Source organism: Perca flavescens, chromosome 15 (assembly GCF_004354835.1).
Source record: "Perca flavescens isolate YP-PL-M2 chromosome 15, PFLA_1.0, whole genome shotgun sequence".
In the NCBI taxonomy this organism is placed as follows: Eukaryota; Metazoa; Chordata; class Actinopteri; order Perciformes; family Percidae; genus Perca; species Perca flavescens.
The window spans coordinates 14,294,519-14,321,322 of NC_041345.1; the positions used below are offsets into that span (position 1 = coordinate 14,294,519).

The 26,804-nt window shown below is 39.7% G+C and overlaps 1 protein-coding gene across 1 annotated transcript; it reads right to left on the reverse strand.

Annotated features, from left to right (window-relative positions):
- Positions 1 to 14,300: 14,300 nt before the first annotated feature.
- On the reverse strand, positions 14,301 to 26,538 carry gcgra (glucagon receptor a). The gene is made up of 13 exons (XM_028599253.1): positions 26,512 to 26,538; positions 23,118 to 23,214; positions 21,789 to 21,896; positions 21,571 to 21,674; positions 21,275 to 21,369; positions 20,534 to 20,723; positions 19,069 to 19,228; positions 18,824 to 18,884; positions 18,199 to 18,268; positions 16,634 to 16,722; positions 16,392 to 16,536; positions 15,381 to 15,422; positions 14,301 to 14,861 (listed from the first exon to the last, which is right to left on the reverse strand). Exons 1-13 carry the CDS (start codon positions 26,536 to 26,538, stop codon positions 14,496 to 14,498), a joined length of 1,554 nt encoding a protein of 517 aa, XP_028455054.1. The 3' UTR covers positions 14,301 to 14,495.
- Between the last annotated feature and the right edge of the window lie 266 nt (positions 26,539 to 26,804).

Below are 26,804 nucleotides of genomic sequence, written 5' to 3' on the forward strand. Positions count from 1 at the left end.
TAGAGATAAATAGTTTTCTTCCATTTTCATAGAACAAGCTCTCTTGATTTCCCTCTTTGGATAAGACTTTTGAACCTATGTATAGGATGAAACTGTGAGGAAAGAGATACAACTTGTAAAGGCTAAATAAACAGTTTCACAATCAAATATGACAACCATGAGATGCCACTTTACGAGGAGCTGAGACAGGTTTGGCCTTGATATCTTGTGGTCCTCTATTTTGACTACAAATCAGGAATAATTTACTTTTTTGTAGTTTAACTTTTTTCCACTTTAAATAGTTTACTCAGTGAATTCTGCATCATTTATTCTTTGGCCCTTCCCATCCTGTTTTTTTGAATGTGACTGCCACTCAATAGAGCAGAACATGGATCCTGTTTGACCATACACTAATGAAATGTCTGATTGAAATACAACGTCTGCAAATGACCTCTCTGTAGAGCGTCTCAGTCAGGCTATCACTGCTTGCAACAGTCCTCTGCCTCGGTGTAGCCAGCGGCACCGGGGATTTAGCGCACTTGTGGGCCCTGGTACATGTGGTGAGGATCAATGAGCAGAATTGAATTCAAAGCAGGCAAGTTTCTGTCTTTTGCTTAAAACCACCTGCTTTGTGGATAAGAAAACAGTCCAACTCCCAACAGGTAATAATTAACTTGTTAGTTTCTTTGTTTACATCTCCCAGGTGGGGTTTATTGTTGAATCGTGAATCAGTATTCACTCACCAAGCTGCTGGGTAAATGAACGTGCATAGAGCTGGGAAGAGAGCTTAAATCTCCTGGCAGCTTCTGTTCACTGGACCTGTTTCTTCAGTGTGAAGCTGCTGCAGGTAGCAGAGCAGCGTGATGCTTAAGCCCAGTATCACAAAATACTGCATGGCCAGACGGAAATGACATATATGTTCTTGCTAACACTTTGGTAAGGCCATCAAGGAGGTCATGAAACCGTGAGCAGGAAGTTACATTTGGTCCTTCAGGCAAGGGGTGTATCCACGGATGTGACAATGTAATAAGAAGGTCATAGTCCCATTAATAAGGTCATACAGATGTTAAGCTGTCCACTCTTGGTCACGATCGTGACTTATTGATTTCAGCAGGCAGGAAAATCTATTTGAGCCGGGGCGTTGCTGCTCAATTTTGGGGCTTTATCTTATAATGATGTAGTTCCACATCCAATACAGAGCTTTTAGTGATGTAATCTTTGATTCTGATGAGTTATGATAGAGCTGAAATTCAATACCCAACAATTATGATGATGTCACTTTATTATGTTTTTAAACAGAGTGTTGGCAGCAACTTACAGGCTGACTTCAAGAGAGTGTCTGCTTTGGCAGTTTCATTTTGTTATACCTCTGATAAATACATACAAAACAAATCTCTGGGTTAAAATTGACACAGACAGCACAGACACCCAGGTTTTCTGACCAGTACCTGTTGTGGTTTCGGACCTTTCGGTTGTGGTTTTGGACTTTTCTGTTGCCTGTTATTGTTATTTCTGTGCGTTTCCCGTTGTGTTTATTGTATCCTGTGGTCTGTGTATATTTTTTGTATTATGTTCCATTTCCTGTTTTATTGTGAAAGTCTGGTTTTCTGTCTTGTCTCGTCTAGTTCTACTTCCTGTGTTTTCCCGCCTTGTCTGATTGTCCTGCCCCGCCCTGATGTGTTTCACCTGCCGTATCACCTATCCCTCATTTGTTCATTACCTCATGTATTTAACCTCTGTGTTCCCTTTGTATCGTGTCAGATCATCTTGTGTTTTGCCCGTCAGTTTGTGTCTGTTTTGTGTCCTGGTCCGTTCGGCATTTTGTAGCCTGTTGCCTTTGTTTTTGATTTCTCTCTGCGTGGCCTTGTAGGTTTTCCAGTCTCTGTACTGCCGCTTATTGTTATATTAAATCTTCAAGTTCAAACCATCTTCTGCCTGCCTGCCTTGTCTCTGCGTTTGGGCCCACTATTCCCTGCCCCCAGCATAACAAGTACCCATGGCTTTAGACCCATTGGGTCACCAATTAAACCAAGACAATGTGTTTTGATCCACCTCAAGTTTTACCTAAAAACGGCCACAAATGTATTGATAGATGGACAAAATGATGTGCATGTGACATTCAAAATGGCAAATGATACATATTTTATTGTAAACAATCAGTAACAAATAATCGCATATATACACTGAGTACAGTATATTATACAGTAACAGTTCACAACCATAGCATACTGTTTTAATTTGGGTGACTAACCCAACAATAGATAGATAGATAGATAGATAGATAGATGTAAAGGGTGAGTGAATAAAATAAAAGATTTGGAGGTGATTTTTAAATTATAAAATAAAAAAAAATAAAAAAGCAAGACTAAGACAGCACTACATCCCAACAGGGGGAGCCACAACCTTTCCATGCACAAAGTCTCATGATGTAGTATACTAAAACATAGTCTCGCTTTGCCAGACCATCCTCCACCGCGGTGCTGTGAAGGAGGGTCTGGCTATTCCACACAGCATTCTGGGATGGGAAAAAAAATGTGCTGTGGTTTATTGGCATTTCTTTAAACCAATCACAATCGTCTTGGGCAGTGCTTAGCACCGGGAAAAGCCACGGTGCAGCTACAAAATAACCTCGGGAAGGAACTTGTTTTGGTGGAACACGTGTATGTTCAAAAGTTGTTTTAGTTGTTGTGCAATGGAAAACTCAGATTGGACAGATAGTCTAGCTAGCTGTCTGGATTTACCTTGCAGAGATCTGAGAAAAGGTTAACTGTAGTCCTCATAAATCGACCGGAGTTTAAAATGCCAGCACAAAGGAAGCACAAGGCAACGGATGTCCGGCTTAAATTTGTGAAATCCGGCGGAATTTCCGTCGGCAACAGAGCAATTCCGGAAGTGGAACGTCAAGGATGTAGACAAACTAAAACATGACAAACCAAAAAAACAAAACAGAAATGATATACACTTAAGAATCAAGCAAACATCGTTCATACCATTGGGAATGAGGGAAGGTTGTGGCTCTCCCTGTTAGGATGTATTTGTTGTGCTGATTGCAATCATAATTAACCTCACCTGTGTAAATTGATTGGGGAATTGCCAGAATACGCTGAAGAAGGGTGTCTTGCCCAAAACGTCCGTGTGGTACTATTAAAAAGGTAAATTGGAGTGCTGCTTTTTTATTTTCCATATTAAGGATCCAGCACCTGCAGTCTCCAAAGTCTAATAGTGAGTTGATCAAGTCTTATTTTTTTAAACTATTTCTTGCCATTTCTCTCTCATTTCAATTACATCCTCATCCTTTTAAAATTACATTTTTGACAAGCTTTTATGCTGCTAGTTATGCCTCTCATGAAAGGCTTTGAAAGGGTTTCTTGGGAAAAAAAACACAAAATGGTACATCTTTTAATCAAGATGAATTTATCACTAACAGGAACTTTCAGCTTTGAAAAAAATGAAATGCCTTTCTCTGAGACTTCATTTCCCTGTCTTTTGAATAGAATGAGTGCTTTTTATGTGTTTAGTTTATCACCAAGTTACTGCAGGTCAAAAGTTTAATACCACATAAATGTAATATTTTATTTGTGGGCATTTTTAGGCTAATGTGACAGCGCAGGAGTAACAACCTGTTTGTATTCCAGGGACATAGATCAGATATAATGTGATTTGTTTTTTTTGTTTTTTTCTCAGCTAAGAGGAAAACGTGTTCTTCCGTAAGCCACCAACATCTCACACTGTCTGCACTCAGACTAATTTGCCTTTATCACCCTCATGGGAATAATTCAGTCATACAAGATACAGCCAGTCTCTGGTTCGTTGCTAAGGTCAGATGAAGCACAAGCCTTTGACGTACAGTAGTTGTACTACTGGCAGTGCTTGGGGTAGTACCAGGCTCTCCAGGAAACTCTGTTCAGTTGCCCAGTCGATTATGATCGTTCCCCAGAGAAACCATGAAAAACAGCAGCATAAGTTTGGCTTCCCAAATACTTTAGGATGTTTGCCATACACCATAATTGCTCATTTCCAAGAAGGCAGGTTTTGTAAATCAGAATAAAGCATGTAATAATAACTACCCAAAATCTGTCTAAATTGAAATGTGATGAGAGCCACAGTACTCCACAGTATTTCCCAAGTGGTGACGTGTGTACAATAAATTGGACTTTGCTAAAAACAAAAAAGCATGCTGAAAAAAAAACATTTGACCTAGGGTAAAGATTAAATCAGGAAGAAAGAAAACATGGGAAACATTGGTCTTTTCTTCCAGACCTCACCTTGCATCCTCTCTAGAGACTCAGCATGAGCAAATCTGAGTCCTTGCTGCATGAGTTGCTGCTTTGACTCGAATGAAACACAGCAGAAGTAGTTTAATGACAAAGAAACAAGGGTGAAGTTCATTTGGGGTGAAGTTTTGTCAATTTAGGAGTTCCCTACCTTTCTGCACACATCTTCCATGTTGTCTTTTTATTGGTCAAATAGAGTGTTTGGGGTGTTTGTTTCCATATTGCAGTACAGAGTTGTCTCTGTGAATAAAATGTCAGGCTAATACAAATCAAATCTCCGTTCCACCATAGCTTAAATAAAATATGGTACTGTAAGGCATATTAAAAACGTCAACTACTGTATCACATTTAAAACCATGCTGCTAACTGACTGTATGCATAGAGCAATATCATACTGGATAGATTCTGCATCATTATCCACATTAGCGTCAAATTATTTTCCTCACAGTCTTATAACCATGTATTATCTTGTCCATCAGAGTAAATGAATCAATGAGAGGTTCAAAAGGTACTCATGTGTCATCTGCTGTTAATGCACTTCACTGTCTGTGGAAGTCACAAGCTGTCAAATTTATCAAGTCATTTATCAGTTAACAAGTAGGTGCATGGACAGATAATATAACACAGAATAGAAGAATAGAGTATTTTAAGTTACAGCAGGATGAAAGCAATTGAAGGAATTGTTTATAGCTTCTGTTAAATTGCCTTTCTGAAGAAGCAGAGTAAGGATTTAAATAATGTAATACCTTAATTTATACCATAAGTGATGCTTGAGTTTTGACCTCTGTAAAATTGCCTTTCTGTCACTGCCATAGTCATTTTGAGGCCATTACAAAAGCAGTTATATCCTGATTTGAGTAAATTATTGTGAGTAGTCTGGCTGTCTTTTTTTATTTTTTTATTTCAATCTCCTTTGGAAACGATACGCAAACAGTGGTCGACAAAATCATTTCTCACTATTCATCAGACATGACTGCTTGAATTAGGACTGAAAGATCATTTTGGGAATTCTCTTTCTGCTGGGGTTAGATGAGAAGATTGATACCACTCTCATGTCCGTATGGTAAATATAAAGCTACAGCCAGCAGCTGGTTAGCTTAGCTTAGCTTAGCAAAAAGAGTAGCGACAAGCGGAAACAGGTGGCTCTGTCCAAAGGTAACAAAATTCACCTCAAAGCACCTCCAAAGCTCACTAGCAAAGTGTAAAAAAAAACAACCTTGAAAAAACATTATCATTTATGTGTCTGGCTGTTTCTTGGCTATGCTTCTGCTGGTTGCCTGGCAACTGCTCAGGCAAGTGTCCAGCAGTTAAGCCTCAAGTTTACACTTTTTATACAAAGTGTAAAAAGTGTTGTTTTTACACTTGTTGGCATGTCCACATAACACAAGCCTTACGTGATCGCGCACGTGCCCCCAACCCTCCTCCATACAGTTGCTTGTAGCCAAGGAGGACACGGGGGATTACAAAAACATGATGGACTCTTCAGAAGAGGTTATTATCTTCACTCGCGTTTCTGTGTGAAAGTCACCGGACGACACAATCTTCTGAACATAGCCATACTGAGAAATACAGAGAGAGTTGTGTGGAGCTGATAGTCTTAATTAGCTTTGTAGCAATTCATTTGGCAATGGCATGAATGTAACGGACGTTTTATTAATATCAAAAAGCTTTAATCCTGCCAGGAAGCAAATTTCCTAAAATGTCAAACTTTTCCTTTAAAGGAAAATTTCAACTGCCATTTTTACTGTTGTATATCAGACATTTTATTTCCATGACAATTTTGAGCCCCACAGCTGAACACAGAACAGTCACATGCACTGAAAGCTGTTCTTTTAATCTTCCTCACTTCCCATCTTCTTTCGGCTCGAAGACTTCCATCCAGGCAGTGTTGGGGAGTAATGGAATACATGTAACGGCATTGCGTATTCAGAATACAAATTATGAGTAACTGTATTCCGTTACAGTTACAATTTAAATAGTTGGTATTTAGAATACAGTTACATTGTTAAAATCAGTGGATTACATGACGATACTTCTCTGTTTCACGAGTTTATTCACTCTGAATAAATTAAGGCAACTTAATGCATTTTCCAGAAGCCCGATTTGAAATAGAAAAAATAGCTATTTGCGTCATCAGTCACAATGGAGTTGGAACCGGCACGACAGGGCAGCAATATGTTTCTATCTTGGAAATTCAAACAGCATTTCACATTAAAGAACGAACAGGGAGAATGAAATATAGCTAACTGTGCCGTGCAACCTCTGCTTGCCAGCAACCAACCTCCTTTCAGCTCCAAATTACTCCACCTCCAACCTGAAGAAGCATCTTAAAGTAAGTTATTTTTTTAATTAGCCAAGGGTAGTCGTCTGCTGTAGTTTTACTGGTCACCTTGCTATTTTAACATTGACGTGTGACTTTACATTCTCCTAGGTGCTGATTTACTAGCTCCAGAGCCGTTTAAAGACTATAGCCCTGTTTGACATGCTAACTAACGTTAGCTAAAATTAGCTTTTGGTCGCTTAGACCGCGGTTAGATTTTTGTAGTATGCAGTTCGGGACTACCAATACAATAATCTATCTCCTTGTTCAGGTACACATTAAGCCAGTTGGAATAAAAAGAGCACACCATTATAGGCCTGTTTAGTAAGCTGGATGTGATCGCCGCATTCCTACACTTATAAAACGCAATTCAATGTAGAAGTAATCCTGAAGTAATCCAAGTATTCAGAATACGTTACTCAGATTGAGTAACGTAACGGAATACGTTACAAATTACATTTGTGGGCATGTATTCTGTATTCTGTAACGAAATACGCTTTGAAAGTATCCTTCCCAACACTGCATCCAGGCCTGTGAATTTACCCACAGCCACGTCAGTCACTCTGCCTCAGTGCTTCCGCTCCAACCACCACACTATCTGAGATATTGGATTTATTCAACTTATTCTGTGTTTGATGGCGATAATGTGATTGCACATTTATTTGATTTAATTTGGCATGCTTGAGACCAGGCCATGCATGGCTGTTGACAGACAATTAGGCCATGGTGAGGAGGATCTCTCAGATGAGGCTGTGTGTGTGTGAGTGTTGAGTGTGTGTGTGCGTAAACTGAGAGGGTCTACTTCATATTACATGGGGATGTAGTAGCTTTGGTAGATTGGGTTGCTTCGACCCAGTGTGTGTGTACCCAGGGGACTCTGCTGTGCTTCAGAGGGACGATAACTCGACCTCTCAAACACAGCTAATGAGCTCTAACAACCTGACTGATGACGCTCGTGCATTAACCAAAATCAATCAGGGTCTCTCTGTCTCTCTGCTCGCCTCTTCTTTACCTTCTGTAATACAGAGTAAATTGTGCTAATTTATCCGAGCAGCAGGAAATGCTTTTGTGTATGTTAGCAATGCTTTTATCTCAGTCATGTCATGTGCCACACTTTTATAGGCCAAGGTAAAAATGATGTGGGAAACACTTGTAGTTCTGAATTATGAAGGGGAGAATATTTAAATGTACCCAGATCTACTTACTGAGTTTGCAAATTGGCACTGCCTGCATCACAGTCCATTTAAAAGAGGCAATTACTTTTAATTGTACAACTTCCAATAGTCCAGAACCTATTAATTTTTAGAATAATTAGCCTACACAATTTTTTCACATTGCGTGTTAGTATTGGAATCATTTTTAATTGACTCCCAGGCCTAAAGGGATCAATTAATATCACCAATTTTTAAGGGAACACACTTACACACACATAGTACTGCTCTTAAACATGCCCAAGGATATGGTAACACAATAAAACACAAATGGTTTTCCAACACCTTTGGATCTTTTGTTATATTAATATTTCTATTGTTTTCATGTGAACTTAAAATAGGTCAAAATGTGAAGTAAATGCTGTAATGTATGCACCAGCTAACCTCCAAGAAAGGATGAATTGGTTAATGCAAACAAGTCCAGTTTTGACTTATTTTGTTTGCGTGAGCTGCTCCTGAGACTAGCAGTGGCCATGCTCACTCTCTCAGTTTGGGTGGAGTGGCGTGATGAATGGGAGCTGCCTGGTTAGGTGGATTTATACGACTGTAAAAGAGGCTGGCAATTGATGACTCTGTAGAGTTTACAGCTGAACAAAGTTAGAAAAGAACAGTTAAGATAAGCATGCAACACAATCATTGTTTCCTGTGATTGTTTCCAAACCGGCAAAAGTAGAAGTAGATAACCATTTATTACTTTAAAGGTCCCATATTGTAAAAAGTGAGATTTCAATGTATTTATTTTATTATAAAGCAGGTCAAGGTGCTATATAAATACTGTGAAAGTATCAAAACACTTGGGGAGGGGGGGTGAATACAGGTATATTAAGACAGACAGTATGAGGAAAAAGTATGTGTTTTTTAAACATAAATTCATGTAAACACATTCCAGTAGAAACCGAACATACAAATATAAACCTGAAAATTAGCCTATAACCTTTAGGAAACTTACTTTGTCATTCTTCACTTTGTGCTCTTTTGGACAAACAGATTCAAGTAGCCTACTTTACAGTAGGAATTACTATTTTACTATTTTTTAAACCAAAACATTGATATCCTTTGTAATTTAATAATTTAATAGGACCCAAAGCACATGTCACAGTTCACTCATACTGTTAACTAATTTAGTAATACTTGCATGTGGTGCATTTAGACATATAGAATTTAAGTAGCTTGGTGACATGGTGAGATATATGGATGTTAAATTATTTACAAACCTTCTGTGCTCTGTGCCTCTCCAGCTGTGTCATACTAAGGATCCTGGGAACTGATGATAGCACAGAAGCCATGTAGCTGCCCTGAAAGCCTGTCAGAGAGAGCTTAGGGTGGTGGTTACAGTTTTTTTCAATTGCTTAAGCCCAATTTTGAAAACAGGGACAGTCTTTTTAAAAACACTACACCCAATTAGCACAACCACACACCCAATTAGCAGAACACCTCAGACCCTATGCAAAATGAAACACTCTTGCAAAAACTATACACTAATTTATAAAAAACATATTTTGTTACCATATGAAACACACACGTTTCATTTGACTTAATTATGTTTGAACCAGTTACACACTGCTGTTGCTAACCTAAAACACTTTTAGCAATTCTACTTCTCAGTGATTAGAGTACTGTAAATGAACTACAAAAAAAAAGTGAAAATATAAAATACAAGTGAAAATGTACAATAAGTTCACCAAACACTACACAAGACCAATGCTGCAGACTGAGGGAAATATAATTTATTTCTCTCCATATACCCAAATCAGTCAACATGTCGACATCCAGAATTAACAACAAAACAAGTCCCAGTTTTCATGCTACTACAAAATACGGTATCCAGTACAGGTTACAATCACAGAAAAAACAGACAAACAAAAAAAAAGATCTGAAAAAATACTAGACATTATCTCTTCGCCTAGCTGGATCTGGCCAGAGAATTTCATCAACATCACAGGAAATATCCTCATTGGCAAGACATCCTTCTCGAATGTCGAATCCATCCTTCCACAGCTGGGGCGTCTATTTGATCACAGGCGTCCTCCATGGCCTGAATGAGGGGTACCTGAGCCTGGGGCCGGAGATCGTAAACCCTCGGGTGAATATGGGCCCCCTTCCTCCTTGTCATTCTCGACCCTCAATCCTCAAATGTCACAGGGAGGGGTATCAAAGGTGCTGATATGGTGCAAACAATGAGCAGCTGATTACTGTAACTGTAGACAGATTTTCTTTTACCTGTTTCCTTGTCGAAATGTCCTTATGACAGATGCCACTGTATATCTACTAATCCCTCAGCGTCAATCCGTGGTTCACAACATGGTCCACTAGTGTTAAATTTGGTCCTCTTCCTCTCCTTCTCCCGCTTCCTCTACCTCCACCTCGGCCTCTACCTCTGGCTGGGCCTCTTCCTCTACCTCCTTCTCCCTCTCACTCTTCTTCTTCTGACTCCTTCCAGTTTGGTTGAAGGCAGGTGAACTTACCTGCTGCATTTTATAGAGTGCTTTAACCTGATTGGTCTACAATTAAGCAATCATGTGTTTTCATACCTGGTGGCTGTGTTTAACCAATTGGTTCATGGGTGTGTTCATTTGAAAGCCTTTGCTTTGAAATTGCAAGGAAATGATATCATGATAAATGTATGTGTCAAATGCATACAAGTGTGTTTAGGGTTTTGCAAATCACTGTGTGTGATGTTTTGCAAAAAGGGTGAAGCTGACAATGTGCTTACAGTTGTGCTACTTGAGCGTAAGGTTTTGTTAATGGTGGGAAAGTTTTTTAATTTTAGTGTGTAAGCAATTGTAAAAAACTGTAACACAGCGGCTTTATAGCCCAATCCCACACAATCTGTATGTCCACATCAGGACACATGCCGAGTTCACAGGCATCAGGGAAAAAACATAAACACCACATCCATTGACCTTTCCCCTAATATACTCCATGTATATTATGGAGTGCAGAAAAGCTGCTGTTTCCACCATCTTCTCATAGCCCAAGGACATTAAATTGTTTCATGCTGAAATAAGCCCCTAGGGGTCTTTTATTAAAGGATTTTGTGAAACAACATTCTGTGTATAATTAAGGACATGCCAGTAACTTTAAATAAATATTCTAGGGATTTTTTTTGTTAGGGTGCTAATATCACACATTTGCCACTGGATGTTTCTCTCATAGCTCCATATACAATTTTGGTGTGTGGTAAAATGTTCAGCCACATTTCATCAGAGTTCATACACCTGCTTTTCTTGCATTACAGTGCTGAATAAGCAGTAAAGTAATTATCAGCCTTTTGAAAGTGAGAATCTTGAACAGGTTGCATGATCTCAGCAGGTTCAGAGAGTATGACCATGTTACTGTAATATCCTGTGGTTAAAATGTGCTTTACGTTAATTACATTTATGTAAATGTCACCAGGGATCTGGGTTGCTCAAGCAGATATTTCTAAACCATAAGGTTTAAGAGCAGCACAGACAGATTTTGCCGGCATCTGTACGTAGTTGACATTAGAAAAACTGGACTCAATTAATTTGCCTATTAAAATTTAGATGCACAAATGAGCAACAAACAACAAGGATAGAACCACTGTTTTATCAATTTCTTAAAAATTGGTGCACCATTGGAAGGTTTGGGAAATTTACAGAAATAGTAAGACACAGCCTTCCTAATTCCAACATAGGAAAGGTGTGGTGAGAGGGGTTTTCTGAAGCTAGTTGAACCATCCGACAAGCAGCCCTTAAAGATAAGTTGAAACTGAGCACTTTTAATATGTCAGTGTGAGGTGACCTATCCAGTGGCCACAAAAGGAACAGTGTACTATGAAACTGCACCTGACCCCTGGGTAGAATTAATACTCACTTCTCTTATAGGGCAACCTAGCATTCAGCTAGCCAGCAGGTCCAGCTAGCCACTGTGCCTACATCAACAAGCCAAGGAAGTCGATCTGCACATTCTTTTTCTTTTTAATTTTAACATTATGAATGTGCACCAATACAAAAGACATACCACGTACCTCTTTCACGTACATTGTAATTTATTCTTTCACCATATGGACAAAGTTTGATAAGCGACACAATATATGATAATCTGTATACACCTGGAACCCTTTTTAGCTTTTACTGATTGGTTCCTCACAGCAAATATACTGTACATACCCACCTTAAAGAGAAAATCAAAAGGAGCATACTGATTTGGGCCCCTCATAGAATACATTCAGACAGAACCACTTTGGTCCAGAAAGGGGAGTGACCCAAGCCACTGGCTTCAAAAACATACATGGTTATGGTCACAGCTTAAAATACATATTAGTTTGAAATAAAATTAACAATAGTCTTTGACCATACTTACTTCATATACCCTAGTGAATACTATTTTACTGACAACATTCCTTTGTTACTGTGTCAGTATCCAAACATTTTGCTCTGGAAAACAAGAAAAACACTGGAAATTCACCTGTGGGCAAGCAGTGCAGTGTGCGCGTCATGCTCCCAGCTCAATTCTGATTATTTGGTATCTACCTGCTCTATTACAATCCTCAGCAAAGGCTGTTAAAAAATAGCCTCAGCCTGCTATTTTGTTTTCACCGACTCAACACCAGCACCTGGCTGAAGTGTAAATACACAGAGCTATTATCTGAACGACAAACATGCTGCTGTTGTTCTCTAATTTAGTTCGGAACTACAACATGACACAGAGGAATCACACTGAGAGTAGCTTCCATAATAAAACATAGAGCTGTGTCTTCCTTGTGCCTTATATAGGCATTACTTCTGGGAATATATGCTAGAGTGGAAGTCACAATGACCTATGACCTCTGCTCTGTGTGAAGCAAGTTGTACTGGTTTATATCAGCCCATCGCTTATCTGGCTGCAGCCTATGGTTCATTTTACTCCACAATGTGAAATACTAAAACTACACACATTTACACCTACCTAAAAATATACACACACACTTACACACACATACATGCCAAGAAACATATTAAAAGCAATCAAATAAATCACCTGTATAAACACACATGTAGAAACACAGTATTTAACAATTATAAATTAACATTGTGCAAATAGCCATACATACAAAGTCAAGCTCTGGCAAAAGGTTTAGCAACTCAAAGATGAATTGACGCTCAACAGGAGGCTTCCCTTCTTTAAATATAAATGCAATGTATTCAGAAGAAAATGTACCACTGCTAATTTAGGTTTCTTTGTTACTAGAATGCTTAAAAGGTTTTGTTCTACTTTTAGGGTACAGAGTTTTGTTCTTAGTGTTCACAGCCCCTGCACACACAGGATAAGGCTGAATATTAAACACTGTCTGTACAGCAGTTTATACCAACAGCATTTTATTTCCAGGATTGTTCAGGTGCTGTCGGAAATTCTGCCAGATGTCCCTTTTTTTTCAGCCAGATGTCCATCACCTTCCTCTTTCTTTGTGTTGGCATTCTAAGCTCCAGTGGATTTATGAGGACTATGGTTAACTGGTCCTCAGATCTCTACAGGGTAAATCCAGACAGCTAGCTAGAATATCTGTCCAATCTGAGTTTTCTGTTGCACGCCTAAAACAACTTTTGAACATACACATGTTCCACCAAAACAGCTTCACAGGTCATGTCTATATGCTGTGTATTTTTGTCCTTCATTTGAGTGCACGGTTTCCCCAATCAGCTTTCATCTCAGGGGGTTGAGTGGGCTACTGGGTAGAACTTCATATAGTACGCCAGCACATGTGAGTTAGACAACATCTTGATGGCAAAGGGAAAAGAAAACATGTAATGGTACAGAATTGCAACTATTCCCCTTGAAAATACACCTGGCACATTTACACAGTTACAAACGAAGCACTCTGCAGTATCGAAGGTTTAGACTTACGTATATAAAAAAGACGTTTATTGTAAAACACCAAGTCAAGCAATGATCATTTTAGCTTATTTATAAACCACCCCATACCATCTCTTGACCTCTTTTACCATAATGTCTACATGTAAGCCAGGAATGACCTGGTGAGAGCAGCTGCCAATTTCCAATGTCCCCTGGATGGGGCCGCTTGAATAACACAGTAGTCACCTTACTGTTTAAGGTACAGCCAGCAGAATATTTCTTCTTTTTCTGTACATTTTCAGCAAAGCCAGTATAGACAAGAAGCCATTTACTGATATCAGAGCAAAGCGAAAAAGGAAGAGAAAAAAACTCCCTACCATCTTGTTTTGAGTCACTTGTTTGGTCTTTTTTGTGTATGCAGTTCAATGTCCAGTTTGCCTTTAACCTCCAGTGCCTTTAACCTCCAGTACCATAAAACACACATTTGATACACAGCACAAATTAGAGCAGAGAATCAAGCAAAGACCTTGTTTCTTTTTGTTGTTGTTTTGTCTTGTTTTGTTGCTGTGTTTGCTATTTGAGGTTTCAGGTTTTTTTTTCTTATTATTTTACATGACTTATCTGCCTTGAGATGCCATTGTTGTATTGTTCAACATGCAGCAGTGTCATTCACTGTCCAACACACATCTACAGAAATCCATTTACGAGGCTTGCAGCACATTAGACATCTCAGTGTGGGAGTCTGCCGTATTGTTCTCTGTTCTCTGGCTTACAACCGCTCGGTCTCCCAGTGACACCAATCTCTGGGCAAAGAGCACTCCGCTCTTTACAGCCATCCAGGGCAGTATGTCAGAGCCAGATGAGAGCTCAACGCCCTCCCAAGTTTCTTTATCAAGTTCTTATTCCCAACTCCTTTCACAGGTGGCTCTCCACGTTCTCTCTCTGACCCTCGTAACACTGCACCTTGTCTGTAAGGTTGATGTCCTCCAGTAGGGTGCAGTTGCTGATGGTTACCTCGTGAAGCGGGGAGGCACACTGGTCTGCCCCCTTACTGTGGACCATACCGTTGTGGCATCCAGCCACAAGCATGTGCGTCTCCTCAGGGCTACAGACCGGGGAAGAGGTTTTCGCGATGTCCGGGAGATGAGGCAGTCGAGAGACGTGGTTCAACAGGCTAGCTGTCTTCGTGTTGGGGGTATTGCTGTAGGTGTGGCGGTATTCCTCCTCGATGTTCCTCCCTAGCTTCCAGCGCTTCCACTTCTTCAGGATCTCCGACTGCACCTATGGACAGGACGGAGAAAACAGCAGAGGTTATTAATGTGGTAGAAATTCTTCTTGTTCTCTTAAAAAGTACTGTATAGAGTTGCTGGTGTGGTGAATCTGATTCTTTAATACGTGCGCACGGAAGAGTTTATATACATAGCTTTAAGTCCCCAAAAGGACAACAGTTTGCTGTGCTCATGACAGGAGATTGTTTGAGTCATGCATTCTGCAACATACATTTCCTGAGCTCCTTTCTTGAAATAACATGTCATGTTTATGTACTTCACACCTCCCTTTGCTGTGTAGAAGAACTTGCCCCATGATGTTATCTCCTAACTATTTGTCAGGAAAACATGATCCTTTGATAGTATGACACTTTGATCTTCTGTCTCTCAGCTTAAATCCCTCAGACTTCATCAAGCTCATTAATGTAATAAGCTACAATCTACAATCTCAAATGTTTATTTCCCACATTAATTTCATGACGGGAGAAAAGTTGACAAAAGTGTTTTTTGTCGTGCAATTGAGGAGACTCACTTCTTTGTTGACAAAGCAGTACAAGATGGCCACCAAGAGACCCTGTGGAGACAACCAAAAGTGAGTCACTCTCCTATCATTAACTCATGACAGCTACAATATTCACTCACACGTTATTTTGAAAATCCAATGTTTGAAGCTATGAAAACTTGACGCCATGTGTTGCAGTGCATCTTTTGGTTACATTAGGCAGTTGCAAGTTTGTTGCTTCATGACAGAACCACTGAGTGCAATCACATGCACATTAGAATGTCTTCAGACTTAAGTTGAAAGTCTCATGGCTGCGCTTGTCGTCTTGTCGCTCTCTTCATCAAGGCGATTCCCCTGGTGATTGGCTGTTATCTTGACACACGTCATCTGTGTCCCCTCAGTGAAAAGGTCATTGTCATAATGTCCCAGTGTGACACAGCCAGTTAGCAGCACAGACAGCAGTACATTACATTAATATAATCCCTCCTGACACATGAGTAAATACAGCTCTTCTAATTTGTCTGGGGGAAGGGAAACTCGGCAACAGGCAGCAACTTCTCAACAGATCGCTGAGCAAGCATCTAACATGACACTTAGACAAGATGAAAGAATAACTTTTTTATGTTAATTTGGTATAGCGTGAATTTTGAGATTTGGATCTGATTAGCAGATAAATGTAAATCTCAGCTGCAGTTGTGCGTCTTACACTTCTTGTTAAGATTGACTCCAATGTGAGAACAAAGGCTGTGCTTTAAATTTTCTTTTTTATGCTGTTTCAGCATGTCTAACCCCATTTTCTCCTGCATTGCTCAGTTCTCCTATCTCTCCCCCAAACACATTATATGCTTTCTTTTTCAATGTTGTGTCAGTACAGGAAATACAGGGGGAATTATGAACCATAAGATGCCTCATCAATGCCTCAGCTCTCGCTAGAACCCCTAAGCTAAATGGCGATGCTGAGTTGTTTCATAATCGGTGTGGTCTTTGTTCTCGAAAATGAAAATACATGCTTTGGTTCAAGTTCTTTTTTCAGAGTCCAACCTGGAAGGAGGAGAAGAAGAGGTCACAGAAGAGCTTGGTGAGACGCAATCCGATGGTGGCCTTGGTGGACTCGTCCGTGACAAAGATAAAGATCACCGGATGGATGCCGAGCAGAGGGATCAGGGTTAGAGTTGACTTAGCCAACCTGAGATGGATAGAAGGGGGTGAGAGACAAAGACAGAATAAATGGAGAGAATAATGTAACGTAAAGAGAGAAAAACAGTTTTAACATTTAGACTCACCTGAATTTGTAATCTGTGTATCTCATTTGGTGCGCTCGAAGTTTTGAAACAAGAATTTTAATGATATGGATAAAGATAAGGAAGTTGATCTGTGAAAGGAAAAGACACCGGTGTTGATAATAACAGTTTGAAATAGATGACAAACAGATCTTGAAGGCCATGCAGAAGGTTTGGATTTATGCACAAAGCGGTTTTGAGACACACTGCGCTGGAACTTTAGCTGTCACCCCCAAAAACACTGGACATTGTATTTGAAAAACACAACAGCAATGTGTTTTTTTCCAGAAACAAAGTATAATGCACACACCCAGAAAAAAAGTATTTCTAATGAAAACTGTTGAACAGGGAACAAGGAAATCTCGGATGAAAAACTAAAAACTTTTGCAGGCAAAACCTAAACTCTCTGCTTGGATTAATACCAATAATGGTAAGTACAAAACATGTTTGAGTAAACTGACCCTTTATGATTATTAAAGCACATTCTGAAAGGGAACTCTTTCATAGCAGCTGACATTTCAAGAAACAGTGGGTGTTCCTCAAATGCAAATTATTTATGACATGACCTTTACATTTACAATTAAAGTTGTTACTGGTAATTTGAAGGTGCCTGAACAAAGGAAGTGAAATGATCTAATTTGTACAGTCCAGTCATATATCTAGGCATTTTGTGATTTATAGAAACATTTATTTGCAGTATTAATACATTTTGTTCAGTAAAACCGCTGGAATTAGCAAAAGTTAGATGCCGAAGAACTATGTACCACTTACTGTAAGTTTCACGATGGATGAAATGCAGCTTTCTCTAATCTCCTTGTCCTCAAGATTATAAGAAAAATGATTTAACTAGTCCATATAGTGTATATGCGTTCAATGCAATGTGACAGTATCTTTATATGTATGTATGTGTTATTTCATATTTGCGTAGACTTTGATCTTTGATCTTTTAATAGCAAAATCACTACTGTGTTTACTACTGAGTGAAATGTTCTACTGATGTGCACCTTAAACATACTGGGATCAGGGAAAAGAGGGAAACACTGAAATGGGAAGCCGCCCTCCCATCTCTGCAACAACTCAAACACAGGAATTCCTGTTAGATACAGGCCACTTAGAAGGAAGATTAATGCATGGAAAATGCCAGGATGTCTGTGTAACTGGTCTGACGTAAGAGCATGAAAAATTAGACTTATATAAAGGTCAGAACTGACCTTTTGTAGAGCACACATAAAGGGCTTGGTCACGGGTATGAAAAGGGGTTAGCTAAACTGCGTAGTAGCAAAAATCATATTTCTTTAATCCAAACACCTGTCCTTTTACACTTCATGAATAAATGAGGTGTGTTTAATATTTTAGGCGTATGAATGGAATGAAAAAGTGGAAATGCAGGAGTGGTGGGTAAATATGTGGCTATTTTAGGGTAATTGCACTTTTTTTTTGTCAATATATTGTCAATGCAAAAATAATAAGAAACGTACAGTATATGGCAAAAAATGTAATGGAAAAAATTGTAGAAGAAGAAAAAATAGTAGACAGCAACAGAATGAGAGCGAGGAAGGGGAAATTACCACAACTGCCACCAGAATCGGGGAGCGGATGATCCACCAGTAATTCATGTTTATATTTCGCTCCCAGCACCTGAAAAAGAAAAGCGTTGGAGCAAAGATCAGTCAGAGACAACCAGAAACACCTCCCATGCTTTCAAACAAGGCTCACTCTGTTACACATTTTGTTCCACTGTTTTGCAATTCTGCAGAAGCCGAAAGCTTTCCTCTCCCAGGATGATGAAATGTGAGAGACTAACGTGCACCATCATGGGTTTTTTAAAGTTTTTGATAACAATTCAATGTGTCCTTAAGTGTGTAGGCTAGACCCAAAGAGGTTGCATAATAAAGTTTGGGAACATGAAATATTAAAAACGTGCAAACACAGCTGCTGTTCTGACACAGTTTCCATATTTGGCGTCCTGCAAGAGATAAAAAGTGCCTGTGTGAGAAGTTGAATTCCTCCTCTTAAATTGACAGTGAGCTGATGAGTATCAACATTTAATAAGATTCAGACCAATATGCCATTTTTTTTTTCGGAATATGATGATATGAGGTGCTGTCAGACAAAATTGTCTGATGGGTCTGATGGAAGGAGTGAGGGAATAGAGAAAGAGAGGGAGGGAGGTAGAGCGCTGTGGAAACTTACTCTTGATTTTCATACAGGTATTTAGCTATCACCCAGGGCACAAGGAATATTAACGGGGTACCTGTAAAGAAATAAAAGCTGTCTAAATGCAAAACAGTCATATTGTACACCAACCTTACAGCCATTCACATTTACTGCTCTCATTTAATTTTATCATCATACAACACCTTGCATCCCCTGACTTATTACTCCATACAAACACACACTCTCACACACAAATACACACTTGCAGACACCCAGCTCACCCCAGCCAATGCACAGGTAGATTTTGAAGTAGTTCCTCTCTGTAAACACAGTGATGACCAGGAGGTTGTGGAGGTAGATGCCTTCCACCAGCAGCCAGTAGCTGTTGGCCATGATACTGTACTGCATCATCACCATGGCGATGCGACAGCTAACCACTGTCTGCAAAACAGCAGCAAAGTTTATTTCACACATGATATCAGGTCTGCTAAAAATTATTTAGTGAGAGTGATGTGAATAGTGAGATCAGTGCTGCGGCAGGTCATTCTGCCGCCAGGATTCAGACAACAGCAGCAACTATAAACCTAAAGCTAGCTGTGACCCCCAAACACAAGAACTCTACAAATCAACTCATGTGGTTGACCCTCCCGATACCGTGGGTGCTCCGGAGCTCGAGCACCCACGGAAAATACTGCGCACCCATGTGTGCCAGACTGCCAGTAGGCTACATTCATTTAAAATTAAACATTGCAGTTGGTGCTAAGAGGAGAGTCTGTCATAGTGTGGTTGGTTATGTCGGTGGCATTGATTCTTAATTCCCCACGAAGCTGATCGCGGTTAAGCGTCAGTTCAACTTTTCAACTCCAATCCTTTCCGTATTTGTGAGAAGTGGCGATGTCCTGAGTTGGAAGCCTACTTTACGGCTTTATTATCGAGTTAATAGGCGTGTGTGTTCGTACACTCTTTGATAGACCTTACGTATAATGTTTTTATATTCTATTATTATGCACTACGGATAGACCGATTTTCGTCCCTGTTTGATTGCAGATGATCTGTATCAGCGTTTTATTTACCTGATAACCTATCAAGTTAATTAATTAAAAAGTGTGCTACTTTGGCTCCGCCACAGCTCTGTCTGTCTCTCTGCTTTGGTGTCACTCACCACTGAGTCTGAGTTAAATTTTCGCCCACAATACTATCTGACTATCTTTTACTGTATATTATGTTAAAAGTTTCTAAATTATAAAAATACTTGTTTAAATCATTTAAAAAAAAGTTTTGTGTTGGAGTTTGTTACATTCCAAAAAAAAATTCCAAATATTGGTCATCAGTTTCATTAACTACTAGGTATTGGTATGGCCTTGAAAAACCAGTATCGGTCGACCCCCCAAATTATGCATATTATTTATAGGGTATACAAACATAATGGCTGCATCAGATAACCAGCATGGTAATGAGTACTTTGATGCAGACTGTGGTCCAGTTGTAGATTAAATTATTAAAGATACACATTTGCAGGATTGTGCAGCTTTGAGTGTTTAATGTTCTGTTTGGCATTGCCCAAGTCCTTAGGGATTGTATATGGAGGGAAGATAAATGTTATATTTCAGTTTTTAAAATTGCAAAACTACCCAGGAAATAAAATTGCACTACTCTACTTTAGACACTACCCTCCCCTAAAGAAAAAACACGTAACCCTGTGACCCCCCTTTATAGCTTGTTGTTGAGCTGTAGATCACTACTGACCTCATTGTTGACCAGCAGCTCCACCGGAGGCATCGATGCCCGGGGGAATCCCTGCTCTTGGTCACTGCTGAGGTCCTGCGATGGGATGTTGGCCTCCAACAGAGCGTCTTTGATGAGGATAGACAGCGCTCGCAGGATGAAGGAGGCAAACAGATTCATGTGGATGTTGTTCCTCATGCAGTGCAGTTTCCTGACGAATGAGATGCAACAATGGTCTACACGATATTCTGTCTTTTTTTCACCGTAATCATTCACAGATAAATTTCAAAGTTGTTGAAACAAAGTGTAAAAACATCAATTCACTGTTTTACGGGGGATTATATTATAACCCAGACTATTTCTTGGCTGTGAGATGTTGCCAGGAAACCAGCAGAGATTCCAGGAAGATACTGTTCAGAGCCAAGAAATAGCCAGCAAATATCACTTTACACGTAAGTGTGATATGTAATTAACACATTATATGTAACATATAATGTGTTAATTAGTGAGATTTAGAGGTGCTGCCAGGCAGATTTTGTTAGCTTTGGACAGAGCCAGGCTAGCTGTTTCCCCCTGCTTTCAGTCTTTGTGCTAAGCTAACCGTTTGCTGGCTGTATTTTTCTCATGGCTCTTATGTATAATTAATGAACAAACATGTATGTGACCAGTCATTTCATCTAACTATAAGCAGATCAGATGCAATTGTTTCCTGACACTTCACTCCATTTCTTAGAAATTATTTCAACCAAAAATCCTTATTACCTGAAGAATATAAGGATGCCAAGTGCCAACACCAAAGCCACCAGTGATAAGGAATAGCCCACTGTGTACATGATCCGAATATGGCCATAGTACTGCTGCAAATTAAGACAAACACATTTTAGATTTGATTCCCTTATTTAAGAGGAGTAGTTCCAGTTTTAACAGTACACATTGCATTGCATATGCTCTTTAAATTAGTTAATGCAGATCAGCTATAAGTCTATATATATATATATATATATATATATATATATATATATTGTCTAATGCCTTACAGGAACAATAACAAGAGTGACATTCCTTACCTGACTGGAATCATTCGAGTCACACTCACTGGTATTCTTCACAGTCACCCACTGGCCATTTACATCACATTCCTGATACACCATGCCACGTTGAACTAAACACACACAAAGACACACGGTCTCTGTGAGTTACTAGACAGTCCAGTCATTATGGACAGGGCAACATGCCCGCCATACAGTGTGTATCTCCTAACTCACATGTCTCTTACCTTTATGGTGCCACGGCAGATACCACGGACACGACACACTGATGGTGGTGTTGGGAAGTCCATCAGGCCAACAGGCGTAATTGTCAAACTCCCTGTTGCACACGAGGCCTGGCGATAATAATAATAATTTTAAAAAAAAAGGCCAATTTTTTTCATACAATCACAGCCCTTACACACTATGCTTTGTTTAAGTCTATGGCTTGGAGAGGAGTTGGGGTCATGGAATAACATCTTTGAAGTGATGGCTGCTGGTGTCCCATTATCTGTACACATGGTGTTTCATCTGACTTCAGAGTAAAGTCCTCCATAGATGACATTCCGCTTCTACCATACCTTTCATCTTCTCAACAGAGGATGCAAACAGTGCTGGCTGTTAGTGTATGGGCAGGTGGAAGTTCAGGTGTATAAAGTCCCATCTCCTCTACGCCTGCTAATTCACTGTTACACTCATGGGGTGACAGGACAGATGTATGAGTGCTACAGAGGTGGTGTGATTTTGTGTGCAGTGTGTGAAGCGGCCTTTTGATGAAGTTGGAGTGTCACTGTTCTTTGCCTCTATTCCACAAGCTAACAGGCCATAATGCAACTGAAGAGCAGCATTCGACATGTAGTTAAACACTGTGGATGGAGCCAGGAAGCAGAAAGTGTGGTGTAGCAAATAAAAAACTGGGAGCGGCTGCAAGCAGAGTGATTTTGCAACGGTTTGAGCAGGGAGCGGCAATTGCTGCTGCTCCATAGTCTGGTGACAGCGCGCCAGCACTACTGCATTAGATAGTTGCCACTGCACAACAAGATGAGGCTAAATGCTGATTTTCTCTCTGTGAATGCAAAGTATATAATATATAAATAAAAATATCTCTTTCATATTTCATATTTACTCTCTCAGAAATGTTTAGTATTTAATAATCATAGGTTATTATAAAGTTGCACTTCATTGTTTTTCTGGATAAGAACCTTAATGCCTACAATGCCTAAAATATAAAACATTATTTTACCAGTGGCTCACCACTACTTGTGTGTGAAAGGTGACAAACCCACTGACAGTTTTTGTTGGAGAACAAAAACAGAGGTAAAGGGAAAGAATATTGCACTTACATTCAGCAGGTGGCCAGGAACACAAATCCAATTAAAAGCTTATATGTTACTCTGTATATGAATGCTGTAACTGTATGCTAATAAGTTTTCTATTTCAAATGTAGAAGATGATAATATGCCAGGTTTGTGATTGCGGCTTGTTTCCACTGCCCCTCAAGTGGCCCAAACTTTGTTTTTTTTTTAAGTTACTGTAGGTTTTACTATTGAAAATTAGCTACAGTATGTTCAGCTTACCGGTGCTTGGAGGGTCTCGGCTGTTGTTGCGAACACACTCCTCCATGTACAGTTTCCAACTCTCCTTCAACTTATCCAGAGAAGCAGCAGGAGACACCTAAGGAAACGGTGGAACACATGCAACAATAAAGTCCAGTTACACAATGAAGGTTATTCGACTCACACAAACCATGATGTTATCTAAATTGGCATTCATTTGTTTTACTTCACTCATACGTATATATACACGGGCGCGGATTAATGCACAGGCTTTTGAGTATGCAGCCTAGGGGCCCCACGTGTGCAGGGGCCCCGGATTAGCCAGACAATTAATTATTAATTTGAATTTAATTCAGCGTGAAAAAAAAAGACCCTAATTGGCCCATAAGAAACATTTATTTTTTAATTGGCCCATTGTTTTTTCAATTGACTCTGGGCTGGCCAAAAAACACTTTAGTAAAAAATATCACATAGATTATTTTTTTCCATACACCCCATACTTTCAAATTGAAATGAACTAGTCCATAACGGTGTGCAGCGCGAAAGATAAACAGTGACAGGAGAGCTTGGAAGTACACAAACAGAGACGAAGCCAGATGAGTCTAAAAAAAGAAAAAAAGACGCCAATAAGTATTTCGCAACGCTGCCAAAGATGACAAACTTTTTTTACGACTACTGTTGGGGATACAGACATGAAGAACAACAGTCCAAAGCGATGAATATGCCGCTACAGCAGCAGCTAGCTGTGAAGTGGCGCTAGGTGAGGATAATGTTAACCAAGACAATGAAGAGGACAGCATATCTTTAAACAGCACCCTCTTTGGGATTTCTGCCTGCATGCAGTTTCGGGTGTGCATCTGCCAGGCTAGAACAGTGATAGAGATCATGGAGAAGAAACGCAAAGGAGGTGATGAGAAGCTGCGTGAGAAAAAAAACGCTGCCAAATGTGTCAAATGGACAGACATGTTTTGGGCAGTAGCAGGACCTTCATCAGCTCCCGTGGCCGATGATAGTGGTGCTGGTGTCGGCTACAGTGACATGCACAGTGAGGTGGAGACTCAGGAGGAGAGGGACAGAGATGAGGGAGTGAGGCTACAACCGGCTGCGGTAAAGACAACTCCCCTTAAAACACTTAACCCCTTGATAAAACTGAGTGGTGGACAAACTGTTGATGATAACACTACAACAATAAAAGAAATAGGCATGCTATACTGTATCATTGCATTAGTTTGGCTACGTGCGGGTATCTGAGTCTTGACTGATCATTTTCTCACCGTTTTATTATTAATAGGCTATATTAGACTGCCTTTCATTCAACAAAGTAGCCTACATCTTAATAATAAGCAAAACACCACCTTAAGGTTCATCAAACCTTAAGCTTGTGCATTTGTGTCCTTAAAGTAGCCTAGATAAACGTTGCACATCATGCAAGCTTTCTTAATGAGAATTGTAGCTTTTCTATCTGCATTGGCAGACAAAAACTCATGCTAGACCTCTTGAAATTAAAGCACAGGGCCTCTTCAGTCGTGAAATGATAATATATAGGCCTATATATTGTTTTATGATTCATGAGGAGTATACCGTTTTATTATATTAATAAATGGCACTTTTTGTATTTAATGTGTCAAATCTCAATGATTCTTGCTTACCCCTTACATGGCGTTAATAGTTTTAAGGAGTAGGAGTTGCTATACACATTCAGGGGAGAGCAAGGACGGGTGGTATTTGTGGTGTGGTCTGGGCCAAAATGCCAGGGCCAATTTTTGGTCCCAGTCCGTCCCTGCTATTACCTATAGCTCGGATCCTGCATGTGAATTCTAAAAAAAAAAATTTAAAGGCGTGATGATTATGCAACAATATGTAGCCTACATGTTGTGCTGCTGTTTCATTATTGTTGTTAATAACAATGTTATGTGCTGCTGCTGCTGTTTTTATTATTATTTTATTCACAGTTTAGTGTATTGCACAGTGGTTTGTGTCTCAGTAATGATCAGTGGTGGAACGTAACTAAGTACATGTACTCTAGTACTGTACTTGAGTCCAAATGTTGAGGTACTTCAGTCTTTTCTTTTCATGCCACTTTCTACTTCTACTCCGCTACATTTCAGAGAGAAATATTGTACTTTTTACTCCACTACATTGATCTGGTACAGCTTTAGTTACTAGTTACGTTAGTTACTCCACTACATTCATCTGTTACAGCTTTAGTTACTAATTACTTTAGTTACTCCACTACATTCATCTGTTACAGCTTTAGTTACTAGTTACTTTACACATTAAGATTTCTGCACACAAAACACATGTAATTTATAAAATGTGATGTTTGATTCTAAACTAAACTAGCCAACAATATAACAGCCTACAAGTCAGCTGAGATGAATAGACCATTAAACACTAGTTGATTGACAGTACTGTTTGGTTTGTTTAAAAAATATGAGGATTTTTCGACATTCAGTACTTTCACTTTTAATATTTCAAGTAAATTTTCCTGATGATACTTACATACTTTTACTTAAGTAACATTTTCAATGCAGGACAGTATGGTATTAGTACTTTTACTGAAGTAAAAGATCTGAATACTTCTTCCACCACTGGTAGTGATGTTGTGATTTTGCTTCAGTAAAACCAGGTGTACTGCACTGCTGCAGATGCTGTAGCCTACCTGTTGGTTTATAAAGCTAAAAGTGATTACCAGCTTGCTGTTGAACTGTGAATCCAGGGAATTCTGCTGCTTTGCTGTTTAGTTACATTTTCATTGTAATTATTTTGGTGCTGTGGTGGCAGAGGATAATATCTGGTATTCTTTCCACTTACATCACTGTTGATGTTAGTTTTATGATGTAGTTTACTCATTTTACCTATGTGGTGTGGTGGTAGTTGGTGTGTGTGTGTGTGTGTGTGTGTGTGTGTGTGTGTGTGTGTGTGTGTCAGTTAAAATTATTATTATTTGCATGTGGACCATGTATGGCACTAAATACATATTTTCAGTAAAGCACAATGATTAAGGGGGGGCCTCACACAAGGAGCAGCCTAGGGGCCCCTGACCACCTTAATCCGCCCCTGTATATACAGTAGCTGTAAACAAGTCATCTTTAGGATGGAGATATAATCCATCAAGATGAAGCTGTGTACCACTCTAACGCATTGTCTGTATGTACAGGCTGAGCTATTGTACACTATAATAATCATGTCATTAAAAAAGGGGGACAGTTTGTATAGGCTTCCACACCACAACTCTCTGGCTTGTTTCAGAAGGCAGCAGAGCTAAAAAAACAACAGCCACCTCCACACTGTTAAAGCCAGTGACTAATGAAGTTCACAGACTTACATGGAGGCTGTTTGCCTCTGGGAAAAAAGGGTATTCATGTATATGCACCTCTTTGTGTGAGTGTGTGTGCATGCTCTCAGGACTTACCTCAATGCTGCAGGAGACAATCAGCATTGCTGAAAAGAGAAATAGCCGTGACATCCCTTATTCCTGCTGTTGGTGCTGGGATGGGATACTGCAGGAAGGGGAAGGGTTTTCACCTCATAAGGGGGCTTATATACGCTCACCACACTGCCTGGATGACACAGAGACACACAATCCATCAAAGCTCATTGCAAACGCACCACTTATTACCTTGGCTCAACTTGGCCATGCGAAACAGAGGAGGAACAATACAAGAAAACGCTGGGTCATAATTACAAGTGACAGGTGTACATGCA